Source organism: Scyliorhinus canicula, chromosome 9 (assembly GCF_902713615.1).
Source record: "Scyliorhinus canicula chromosome 9, sScyCan1.1, whole genome shotgun sequence".
In the NCBI taxonomy this organism is placed as follows: Eukaryota; Metazoa; Chordata; class Chondrichthyes; order Carcharhiniformes; family Scyliorhinidae; genus Scyliorhinus; species Scyliorhinus canicula.
The window spans coordinates 60,757,728-60,770,589 of NC_052154.1; the positions used below are offsets into that span (position 1 = coordinate 60,757,728).

Genomic DNA, 12,862 nt, shown 5'->3' on the forward strand with positions numbered 1-12,862 from the left:
TTTGAAGTTTAAATAATTAACATGAAATTATCTAAAATAATTTTGTACATTTAGTGTTTCTGATATGGTAATACTTGAAACCTAGATGTAATTCACTCCACAGCCTTGACTACCTGCTAGTTGGCACTGCTGCTGCACAATTCATCTGATAGCAGCCAAATCAACACATAAGATTGCGAAAGATTGAATGTATGTCGCAGCGTGCATAATTCCAGAATCTTAAAACTGGATTAAAAAGCGTCATTCTGGAAATTGACCCCACCCGCGAAACTGATTACGCCTCCGTTCAAAATAATGAGCATGTCGACATTATGCCTGTTTGTGACCTTTCAAGGAGACTCTTCAAATTGGCATGAAACTGAATAGTGCACACAAATGAGACTCATAAATGTTTTTTGTAGTGTTTTTAAATTTCATTTTCAGTGATTTAAAGTCAAGTAACAAGAAATGCTTAAAGTGCCTTTTTGTGATTATAAAAGCACATCATGTTAGCATTCTTTAATAAAGCAAGGTCTATTTTTTAAAAGAAATAATTATATGTTCTATTGTAACTAGTTGGTTGATGAAAAATGTAACTTCTGTGATTATGCACATGCAGTAAGTGCATCCTCGCCAGGGCGTTCCCGACCAAGGCCAGAAAAAAAAGAGTCCCGAACTCTGTTTTGGGTGGGCATAGCGGGTTGCAGATCTGGTTTCATATTGTTTCTGTTCTTGCTTAATGTGTCTGGAAATAATTGTCAGACATAAGTAACTCTCAAATACTGTACTTTGGATAATTTATTGATGCATTGTAGTTGTCATAAATAATGTTTACGTACAATGCATCATACTGTATAATTTCTTTACAAGTCCCACTTTGTGCATATTTAATATAGCAACTGTACTTTTTGCAGGGAGTGCTAAATATTGTATTAATTACTAAAAGAAATTCTAAAAATCTAGATTTGAATCTTTAAATCTAGATTTGAACATTTAACCCAGCAATATTCAATGTGCTTTTTGTATAAAATTACCATTCAAATATCCTGAATTGCACAGACTTTCATTTGTTTAAATCTTAACCTTTTACTAATATGTTGGGCAAAGTTTAATTTTTAGGTGTTGCACATGGTGGTTTTACTTCCTTTCAATCTACTGCAGTTGAGATTTCACAATTTAATCTTGTTCAATTTTCATGTAGAAAATCTATGGAGCAGCTACATGACCAAAGGGGAAATGCTCCAAAAGCATGCTTTATCATCAGTTGAAGCCTCTGGATCAAAACGAAATCTGCCAGTCTATGTGTTTGCAGACATTACTACTACCTTTACGTTGTTGGTTGGCATCTTCTTCCCTTCAGTAACTGGTGAGGAAACTTGAATTATTACAATAAAGAACTTACAATGATGTGCTTGAAAAAACTGATATAGAAGAGTGAATTAATACATATAGAACAGCACAGCACAGAACAGGCCCTTCGGCCCTCGATGTTGTGCCGAGCAATGATCACCCTACTCAAACCCACGTATCCACCCTATACCCGTAACCCAACAACCCCCCCATTAACCTTACTTTTAAGGACATTACGGGCAATTTAGCATGGCCAATCTACCTAACCCGCACATCTTTGGACTGTGGGAGGAATCCTGAGCACCCAGAGGAAACCCACGCACACACTGGGAGGACGTGCAGACTCCACACAGACAATGTGTGGACACAATACAGCACAACACACAATACAGTTTCATATCGAGAAGTAAATCCTGTTGAGACTGACGAGATGAAGATTTTGCTCCCCTGCTGACTATAAAGCTCTGTGGGGAAACTAGATTAGATTGGCAAAGCTCAGTTTCTAAACAGCATAGCACTACAACAAAAACAACATGGTTTGCCACAAAATTTTAAATATAGGATACGAGTGTAGTAGCGAGCAGGAACTGCCGCGAGCTCCCCAATGCTCGGCCTGGCGAGGCCGTCACAATGTTAATTGATTTAAGCTCGCCAGCCCCCTACTAACAAGAGCAGCACATAAACCACTACTGCACAGTTTACCCCACACAGCTCGCAGCCATGCCACTGAGGAGACAAGCCCCATAATTCGGGGATGTCAACCTGGCAGACTGTTGGACACGGTCAAAATCAGACAGGATGTCTTGTTTGCTTGAGGGTCTCGAAGGATCAGCCATGGTGTAGCCAGTTCCGCCAGGCAGGAAGTGGCAGCTGCTGTCAGCTTGGGGAGCGTCAGCAAGATGTCTGGAACCCAATGCTGTAAGAAGGTCAACGACCTCCACCGGGCCGCATGGGTGGGTTGTTACCGGCATCTCCCTATCGACAACCCCACACCCTGGCAGCATGCGCCTGGCACTGCCCCTGCCCAGCACCGTTTAGCACGATGTGTGCAGTGCCGCCCACGCTATGATGTACGATGCATGCAGCTCAAAATGCCCACCTGTGTCCCGCAGGGAAAGTTGGCCCACAACAGAGGGCCCAGATATGCAACGGGGTGCCAGACATCAGAGTCCTCGTCCCCTACCAGGAAAGTGCCCTGGAGGTTCTGGGGGTGGCAGAAGACAGATTTGTCACCGATGCAGAGGTGGGGTACGGTGCAGTGGTTGGCTTATGGCGCAGAGGTGACGTTCCACCAACCCCCACCCAGATGACCTGTCACAAATGAGTTGATAATGACCAATCCCTCCCATGGACCACATATCCATTTACCACAGGATCCTCATCTGACAGTGCTGACCCTTCCGGGGTGGTAACCCCTATGCTCCACCAGCGCAGAGGTGCACACATCGGTGGGCGACAATAGTCGACAAACCACACATTTGCAGATGCACTCCAGGCAGTAGCAGTAACATCCAGGCAAGACAGCTGTGGGAGGTTTGCTGGATCTCAGGACCCAGCTGGATCCCAGTCAGATGCTGAACCTCTGGGCCAGGTTTATCCAGAGCTGGTACAGACGCTAGGGTGTGACTGTATAATTAAGAGAGGAATGTCAGCGACATTCCAGCAAGTCCATAGCCAGTTGGAGGAGTCCCAGAGGCTACGGGTGCAGGAGATGCGCCAGCAAGGCATGATACCGAGGCCAACAATGCCAGGGTGGTGATCACAGTGGCGAACCTAGTGCATGACGTCGGCAGCAAGAGTGGCGGTGTCCAAGGAGTGGCTTGGGCGGTGACGGCCATGGGCGAGCTCTTCGACTTGTCCCGGTCACAGGTGGGCATTGCTGGGGTGCTCCAGTGCATATCCCAGTCACTGAGGAGGCAGATGATGCAGGGGCAGCCAGGGCTTGATCCAGTTCCCCTCCGTGCCGAGGTGAAGCCCAGGGACCTTATGGCACCGACTGTGTGCCAACCCAGAGCTATCCTATGGAGCTATCCGACGGCGGCCACCAGGCCCCCTGAAACCCAACCCTCTGACAACGATGCATCTCAAAATCAATACCAGGAGCAGGGTGGCACAGCGAGGCATGTGCAGCCGGCATGTGGGTCCCAGTGGCTCCAGTGGATGTCCGCTGGGACATCAAAGGCTACGGGACGGGATAGGCAGCAGGCTGCCTCCACCTCTGATGTGCATCCTAGGGATACACCTAGAGCACGGAAGGTCGAGGATCACTGAGAAGGCATGGGAGAGAGAGGGGTTGGGTTAGGGGGGGTAGAACGCTATGAGGGTCCCCCCTCTCCGGCACCATGTGCAGGCGATGTGTGTGAGAGAGCACCCGGCGGGCAGGCAGGAGTCAGACATTGTCTTGGATTAAGGAGGACCAGCTCTCAGCTCCCAGCGGCTTATCACTCCCTGCCCTCAGACCCACTGACAGCGCCGACACAGTCCCATCGTCCAAGAGTGATGTTACACAGACCCTTGGAGGATGGAACACTTGGGGAAGGGAGGGGGGGGGAGGCTGAGGGATGGGGGAAAAGGAGTGGGGAGGGCAGAATGACAGATGAGGTTACATTCTACATGAAGCGAGTGAGCATGAGGGATTCCCTGGCCGTCCGGGCTTGCCAGATCCTCGCCTCTGCTGCCTGTCCTCTGTTCTCCGACTGGTCCTGTGAGTCCTTCCTGGGCTTGTCCTCCAGCCCTTCCTGGTCTGGCGCCTCCTCATCCTCCTCTTCCTCTGAGGTGGCAGCATGTTCTTCTACCTCCAGCATGTCGCTCTGCTGCTGTGCCAGGTTGTGGAGGGCACAGTATACCATCACAAAGTGGGGGCCCCTCTGGGGTTTGTAATGTAGTGTACCAGCAGAGCAGTCGAAGCATCGGAACCGCATTTTGAGGAGTTTGTTGCACCACTCAATGACAGCCTGGGTGGCCACATGGGGCTCGTTGTATCGGGTCTCTGCATCGATCACCGTCCTCTGTACTGGGTCATTAGCCAAGTCCTCAGCAGGTACCTCTTATCTCCCAAGGCCAACCGGCCATCCTGGGGTGGTATTTGAAGAGTCCGGGGATGTCCGACTGCCCCAGGATGTAGCTCCTGGGAAGCTTGCATGATCTTCATGTGGTGGTCACACATGAGTTGGACATTCAGAGAGTGGAACCCCTTCCTGTTGATGTAGCGCACTCCTGACAGCCTGGTGAGTGCAAGGCTACATGCATGCCATCCATTACCCCCGGAACTGAGGCATCCAGGAGGTGACGGAGAATTCTTCTGCCTGGACGTCTTATTGGGCCTGGTCCATGTCAAAGTTTATACAGTTGGCTGCACGGGTAAACAGAGCATTTGTGACTTGTAGCTTGTGAGATGTCACACAAGTGCCCACTCGAGCCCTGGAATGATCCTGAGGTGAAGAGGTTAAGGGCTGCCAGGACCTTGACAGCCACTGATAGCCGGTATCCTCCTCCTCCACATGGTGCATGGTCTATGAGGACATGGCACAGGTGCCGCATTGTTTCCTTGTTGAAGCGGAGCCGCCTGCGGCACATGCTGGCCGTCATCTGTTCGCAAGACCAGCGACGCCTGTACACCTTGAGCCATCGCAGCTGCCTCCTCTGGGTCTCATCCTGGCCTGATAGCCTGCCAGGTCTTTCGGGTGTGCAGCGGGGCCCTGCGCATGGGCTGCTGCCTCGAGAACCTTCCAGCGCCGCTGCTGCTGAAACCACGAGGGCAGCTTCCACGGGATTTAAGATATCATCCATTCTGTGTAATGTCTGTAAGGAGTTTCAACGGGTGTGAGACTGATGACCAGCGGTGTCTTCCACCCTGGGACCTCCAATTCCCCTTTGTGCTCACCACCACCCCTATCCACATCCCCTGCCGTCCAACACGCCCTGACCATGCACCCCCGCCATGGCAGGGGCCCCTGCACCAAACACCACACCCTGAACCCCACACAATGTTGCCTGGAACGGTCACTAATCCCCTCCCTAGTGCACACACCAACCCTCAGGTTGTGGAAGTCCCCGGTGCTGGGGCCCAGCTCCTGGGTGTTCGGATGTCAACTGTCACATCGATGGTGTTGCCTCCCACAGTGTCCAGGCATCACGGTCTGATTGGAATGCTAGGCAATAACTCCCACATGCTACATAGCACGCCTGCCCACAGGAATCCACTTGGGAGCTCTGAAGTGCTCATTTAAGTACGATTGCCAATTCCCAATTAGCAATAGCCTTCAGCCACGGAGCCAGAGGCCTCCGCGGTCAGTGGGAGTGTGGGTGGTTGGTGGGGCAGACAGGCAGGGGCTGGGGCTGCCCCTGAATGGGAACACATGATCTAGGGTGGTATGGCGGGCCAATGAGTGTTGAGCCACCCATCCCCCCCCCCCGCCCATCCCCAGGCCATGGGCGCCCCCACTCCCCAAACTACAGATGGTGGGCCACCCTGACTGAGACTGGTTCCCCGGGGGCTCGCCGCCTCACCCTCTGAGGACCGGGTCAGCAATGCCATGGTCCCTGGGCTCTTTGCCAGGGAACAATGATGGCTGCTCACCTCCTCTGATCCCCATAGCAGCCATTCTGCCAGCTTCACGCTTTTAAAATGGTGTACTTATTGGCGCCCGTTTGGCCACTTGCTGGGGAGGCGGTTAGATCACAAGAGTCTGTTAGATAGGGGTCGCCGCTGTTAATTCTATGGAAATTGTCTAAGTGGTGATTGTTGGTTTCTTGCCACGCTACGGCGGGTTCCTGATTCCGCCAACGGAAGCGGGCCAGTTAGTTCGTAAACTGATTGGTGCTTGGAGCGGTTCTCGTTCTTGGCCTCTCCCACAATCTAATGACCTCATCATGCTCTCATTTAAGCGCAATGTGGCCATTAAATCGCACCTATAATTTGCAGAAGTGGTTAATGAAAATTTTAATTTGGATAAGAGAGAATGCCTTTCTGAGGCTAGAGTTGAGATATGTTGGAACAGAGTGTTTGATGCTGATACAAAATGCACAAAGTGTTCCGTTTTATAGTATTGAAAAGTTTCAGCATGGTGACCAAAAGCATAGTTTCTTCCTGGGTTCAGCAACTGAATAGTGCCTGAAAAATGGATGTCGTGCACAAACAATTTGATACTCATTTGATCCTGTTCTACTGCTGAGCCAAATCTGCAGCAGGATTTACTGCATAGCTTTTCAGGTGATTGAGCCTCATGGAAATTGTTGGCAGACAAAAGTCAGACCTCCGCTTTACGTCCAGATGGAGTCTGGAACCTCCAGTTAACGGTTCGTCTTCCAGGCCCATTGTTTCAATGCTTTCTGTCTTCAGCAGCCGTAGGCTGATATTTTCAAGGAAGATCTTTGATGGATTAGAAAAAAACACAATGGTTTTGCCTCTTCTGTGCTTGTTGCAGAATGTCGTTGGTCCATTCCATCTACTGATTTTCTTCATGCTCAGAATTGTATCACCCCTTCCCTTTTGTGATCTAACCTATTTAGAGCAGACAAGGGAAAACAATCATAAACCTTGTGAAACTGCTGAAAGGCCTTTACCTAGGCCTCTGCTAAGCTGCTGAAAATTGGTTCCCAAAAACAGAGTAGGAAGTTTCACTTGCCAGTCATATGCTTGCTAATTCTATGTGGAGTGATATGAGAGACCTGTTAAACCAACACTTCCTTACATCATTTTATATATATCTTGTGTGTGTGTATATATATATATATATATATATATCTCACAAAATAAATTTTAAACTTTTATTAGTCGTCTGAAACCATTATATATTACAAAATAAATTTAATGCCATATTCAGCATTGTGCTTCACATAATATAGTAGAAAAATGAGAGTAATAATTATGTCAGTTAAAATAAACAAGTTAGATAACTTTACATGTAATATAATTTCTGTTTTTTTCTGTTAGGTATCATGGCTGGTTCTAATAGATCAGGAGACCTGAAGGATGCACAAAAATCAATTCCGATTGGCACAATCTTGGCTATTGCTACAACCTCAATAATTTGTATCCTTTTTATTTCATTGCAAATGATGATAAGTACAAAACATACTAAGCTGAAGATCGAAGTAGATGGCAGTGTAATAAATTCCTGTGGTTCCCTGTTGGGATGCCTGTCAGGCGTTTTAGGTGTAATGTGTGTGTCTTTCTCAGGTTTTGCCAATTATCACTCAGATTGTAGCAGGTTTGGAAGAAACTTGAAACTTGTAGGCTGACTCAAATGCAATGTTGAGGGAATTCTGCAATCATTCTGCCTTGTCAGGTGACATTATTCTGAAGAATAGCAGGGAATCACTTTAATATCCTGGCCAGTATCTATTCCTCAACCAATGTAACTAAAACAGATTAACTGGTGATTTCACATTGCAGTTTGTGGGATTGATCTTCATGCAAATTGGTGTTTTCTACAACATAACAGTGCCTACATTTGAAAACTACTTCATTGGCTGTAAATCACGTTGGGATAGCTGGAGGTCATAATGCAAGTCATTATTTTCTTTGGCCCAAAGCTTCCAATATGGGGAATGGCAAATGATTCGACTTAAGTTGATGATGCACCTCAGGGGGTTGAGGGGAAAGGGCTTGAGCATTTTTGGCAGTGGGGGAAGGGGGCAAAAAAAAGATTGAGTATTTTTGTGGGGCGAGGGAGGGGCTTGAGGGCTTGAGCATAATTGGCAGGCAAGAGGAGGGTAGCATTATCTGGTGGTGAAGGGAGGGGTTAAATGCAGTCAGTGAGGGGAGTCCATACAGTGTTAAGGATGACACTCCATTTAAAACTGCAAGTCAATCAACTGAGGTCAGACGTTAGTGGGTGAGTCTTCAGCTCATGATGCAGAAAGACGGCGTGGATTCACTGGAATTGCCACTTCGTCTCCTGACCCTATTCCTCCCCGCTGGAGCTGGACTGGAAGGTGCAAAAGCTCCAACTTAAAATGGTGAGTGGGTAGACTAAACTGCAGTCAGTGGTCGGCATGCCCTCTCTAATGCTCATTGGAAGATCTAGGCCATGATTGCTTGTTGCCTTTTTAAATCGGAGGACACATGCTCAAATTTGAGTTTGTAGTTTTCAAGATTCTATTGGGTTTAATTTATTTATTCTCTCAAGAATTTTAAATGTTATCTTCAGGGGAAATGTGCCGAGGCAGTTTATTCATTTATTGGAACTCTAATGCCTTAAACTGGATATTAGTTTGATTTCCCAGTAGAATACTCTAACTTCAAGAGGAGATGGGTTTTCTTAACATGTTAATTTTCTATTGGTTACAGAGCCGCATTGGTGGAGAACTCTGTTAGAGTTCCCGTCAGTCGGTTTTGGATCTGGTGTTTAGACATTGTAAAAATGTTTTTCCACCTACTTCTTTGTTTTAGAATGCCGTTTGTTAAAGTTCAAAACCAAAACATCTGAACTAAAATCACTATTGATCCTGGGCTATGCCCTTATTCTGCCTCATCTATTTTCTTCGCTGAAAAGGAAAGTTTTGTCATGTGAAAACTGTGCATAAATTAACTGGAGAGCGAGGGGAACTGCTTATGAAAAAGTTGTATGTTTATTTCTAATTTACAGCATTTTGACAAAATAACACATCATAAGGTTGTCACAAATCCAGTGGTTACTTGTAAAACTGATTCTGTTGTTAATGAATTATACTTTCAGCAGTCTATAAGTTCAATTGAATTGACGTCCGTTTCACTTGACTAAAATTCAGACTTGAGTAGTGTGGTGTTATTTGGAGCCTGCATTGAAGGTGTTGTACTTAGAGATAAGTAAGTACTAAATCATTTTGAAAATAATTAAAATCTCTTGATGAAAATGTATTTGGTTTAGATAATTTTATTGCATCTCTTTAGATCATCCAATAAAGTATTCATGGTTATTTAGCAGCCTTCCCCCTTTAAGTATCTTTTAAAGTAATTAATAACTGTTTCAGAACTTCAAAAACCTCTGTGCGTTCTCATTGGTTGCCTGGTCCCACAGTCAAGGAATGCAAAACAAATATTTTTAAAATATTTTGCAAGTAAACCAATTTTAAAACCGGAATGTTGTGATCGGAATAGGGACATTAAAAGGATAGACAGGATTTTAAATTCTCTCAGGGAATGTGGGGTGTTGCTGACAAGACTAGCATTTGTTGCCCATCCATAATTATCCTTGAACTGAGTTGCTTGCTCAGCCATTTCAGAGAGCAGGTAAGAGTCAACAACATTGCAGTGGGCCTGGACTCATATTTAGGCCAGACTGGGTAAAGATGGCAGATATTCTTCCCTTTCGGGATAGTAAATTAAACTAAAATCTCCTCAAAATGATGCACTGATGTTGCAGAGATCTTTTTTTGATCCAATTAAACCTGGTTTGATGTCAGAGTCTGTTTAACAATTTTCTGAAACTTTAATTATTGCCAATACACCACCCTGACACTGAAAAATAATTATTGCCAGAATGGAACCTAAATACTTGGTATTAGTTGTTGAATATTTTCAAAATGGAAAAACAAGTTTCAGGCTCTCTGGACCGTGGGCTCCCTCTGGACCACTGGCAACCACTGGCTAACTCTGGACCGCTGATACTCCCGGGCTCCCTGCTGCCTGTTCGCTCTCTCCGGTTTGCTTGCTCGCTCTGTCTCTCTCTCTCTCTCTCTCTCTCTCTCTCTCTCCAGATCGCACAAACCTTCTCTTCTCTGGATCATCCGCTCCTTCTCTGGATAGCTCGCTCATTCCCTTCTCTGGATTGCCTGCTTCTTCTCTTCTCTGGATTGGCTGCTCATTCCCTTCCCCGGATCGCCCATTCCTTCCCTTCTACGGATCGCCCACTCCCCTTTTCCGGATCTACCGCTCCTTCCCTTCTCCAGATCGCCCGCTCCTTCCCTTCTCCAGATCGCCCGCTCCTTCCCTTCTCCGGATCGCCCGCGCTCCTTCCCTTCTCCGGATCGCCTGCTCCTTCCCTTCTCCGGATCGCCCGCCCCTTTCCCTTTTCCAGATAGCCCACTCCTTCCCTTTTCCAGATCGCCCACTCATAGAACATAGAACATAGAACAGTACAGCACAGAACAGGCCCTTCGGCCCTCGATGTTGTGCCGAGCAATGATCACCCGACTCAAATCCACGTATCCACCCTTTACCCGTAACCCAACAACTCCCCCCCTTAACCTTGCTATTAGGACACTATGGGCAATTTAGCATGGCCAATCCACCTAACCCGCACATCTTTTGGACTGTGGGAGGAAACCGGAGCACCCGGAGGAAACCCACGCACACAGGTGGAGGACGTGCAGACTCCACACAGACAGTGACCCAGCCAGGAATCGAACCTGGGACCCTGGAGCTGTGAAGCATTGATGCTAACCACCATGCTACCATGCTGCCCTTCCCTTTTCCGGATCGCCCACTCTCTCCCTCCGTCTCCTCGCTTCCTCTGCGCTGCCTGCTCGCTCCCTCCGGGCCACCCACTCGCCCACTTGCACAAGTTTATTTTCTCTCTTTCTCCCTTGTGCACTCATACTCTCTCTCTCTCTTTCTCTCAGTCTCCGCCCCGCCCAGCCACTCTCCCCCTCTCCGCTGCCTGTCTGCTTTCCCTATTTCCCCCTTCTGCCCACTCCCTTTCTGTCCCTCCCCAACTGCCTTCTCTCCCCCAACGTCCCACCCGCGCTCTCCCAACTGCCTGCTCGATCTCCCCGGGCCGGCCGTTCACTCGCTATCCAATGGCCGCTCGCGCTTTGCCCGGCCCGACCGACCCAACTTGTATCTCTCCCCCTGTTATAAGCTCTCGTGCACTCACTCACTCTTGACCTCACGTTCACTTACTTGCTCTCAGCTCTCAAGAATATTTTCTTTTTCTGTTATTAAAAATTTTCAGTATATATATATATAATTATGTTTTGTAATTCTTTTTCTTCTCCAGGTATGGTGATGCAGTGAATAATAATCTTGTTGTTGGTACGCTGGCCTGGCCCTCTCCTTGGGTTATTGTGATAGGTTCCTTTTTCTCTACTTGCGGAGCTGGTTTGCAAAGCTTAACTGGAGCTCCACGGTTGTTGCAAGCCATAGCTAAAGACAATATCATTCCTTTCCTCCGGGTTAGTATAGCTATATACTTGTTTGACTAAGTCTTCATACAGCAACAATTTGTGGAATGTATACTTTTAAGTCCATGTTTGTGCAAATGATTTTGCAGTTGTTTGTGCTGAGTAGCAACTTCCAAATATCTTTTTAATAATTAAAGTATTTTGAAGTTTCTGTAAATTGTGGGGAATATCTTTTTCAGCTGCCTCTTCCTGGCAGATCTTCAAGCAATGGGACATTTACACTTTATTCCACAAGTTCAAACAATTGAAGGATTGATCATTACAAAAAAAAACCCAGTTTTTTAAATAAAAAAAATTAAAAAACCAAATAAAAGTAAACCTTTGACTCATTCCCAATAAAATTAAATAGAGAAAGATAGCCAGCTCTATTTCCCACTGTTAATTGTTGGTCCTTGTCTGTATAACTGATGACTGAGTAGGAGTAGAGAGTGCTCATTAACTGGCATCACAATTTAATAAGAATACATGCCATGTGAAAAGCAGTATATCATAATGTTTCAACTCGCAGCTGCTCTTTCGCTATAATTTGTGACGGTCGAAATTTAAGCCTCATGGTCTAATTTTTTTAGAATTTAGATATAGCAGAAAATGCTCAGCAGATCAGGCATCATTATAGTAATAAGTCAATCTCGCAAGTTTCAGCTTCCCTACTTCAGAACTAATTTCCCATTTTTATTTAACTTTATCAAAGGAATGAACCACTGTCAATAATGGGTTTGGCTCAGCAGGTATCTCCATACTGGTAAAAACAAACCTTGATGCAGAGCAGTTCCAAGCAGAGCATTCCTTTGAATGCTATTTTAAAAGTATTTCTCCTCCTCACTGTCGTTTTTGTTTCTCTGCAGGATATTAGAGATTTATAGTATCTCGTCAAAGAATTTTCAAAACACAACAGTATCTCTCTTTAATACCCTGTTTGCACTACAGAAAGTGGATCTCAGAATATATAGCTTCAGTAAAGAAATCAGATGCATTTAACTAATGATTTTCACATCTCAATACCTCAAAATATTTTACATCTACTATTTTGGTAACAATTTCTTTTATCCACAGTGTCAGTTCCCCTGCTTCTGAATTCAGAACTTTTTTTAATAAGATTTTGAAATGAATCAGAAATATTAACATGACTTTACATTCATGATTTTGAATTTTAAAGAGTTTGTTGGTATCTCTAATATTGCAGGTGTTTGGCAATGGAAAAGTCAATGGTGAACCGACCTGGGCCCTTCTTTTAACAGCTATTATAGCTGAACTTGGAATTCTAATAGCATCTCTTGATATGGTGGCTCCCATTCTCTCAATGTAAGTAAAATTTCTTATACAAGATTTTGCTACCATTTGAATTGATCACTGTTTTCAATTTGAATTTCTCAAAAGTCTTCAGCTTCACTGTCTTCTGCATCTCACCACATCCATTATTAGAAAT

General features: G+C 45.8%; 1 protein-coding gene across 3 annotated transcripts in view; it reads left to right on the forward strand.

Moving 5' to 3' along the window:
• The window catches only part of slc12a4 (solute carrier family 12 member 4), a 216,504-nt gene that overhangs the window by 150,932 nt on the left and 52,710 nt on the right, over nt 1–12,862 (forward strand). For all 3 annotated transcript variants that reach the window (XM_038806749.1, XM_038806750.1, XM_038806748.1), the window contains exons 9-13: nt 1,181–1,345; nt 7,265–7,363; nt 9,064–9,121; nt 11,253–11,427; nt 12,620–12,738. In XM_038806749.1, coding sequence (XP_038662677.1) covers nt 1,181–1,345; nt 7,265–7,363; nt 9,064–9,121; nt 11,253–11,427; nt 12,620–12,738 — 616 coding nt within the window. The remainder of the gene's footprint in view (nt 1–1,180; nt 1,346–7,264; nt 7,364–9,063; nt 9,122–11,252; nt 11,428–12,619; nt 12,739–12,862) is intronic.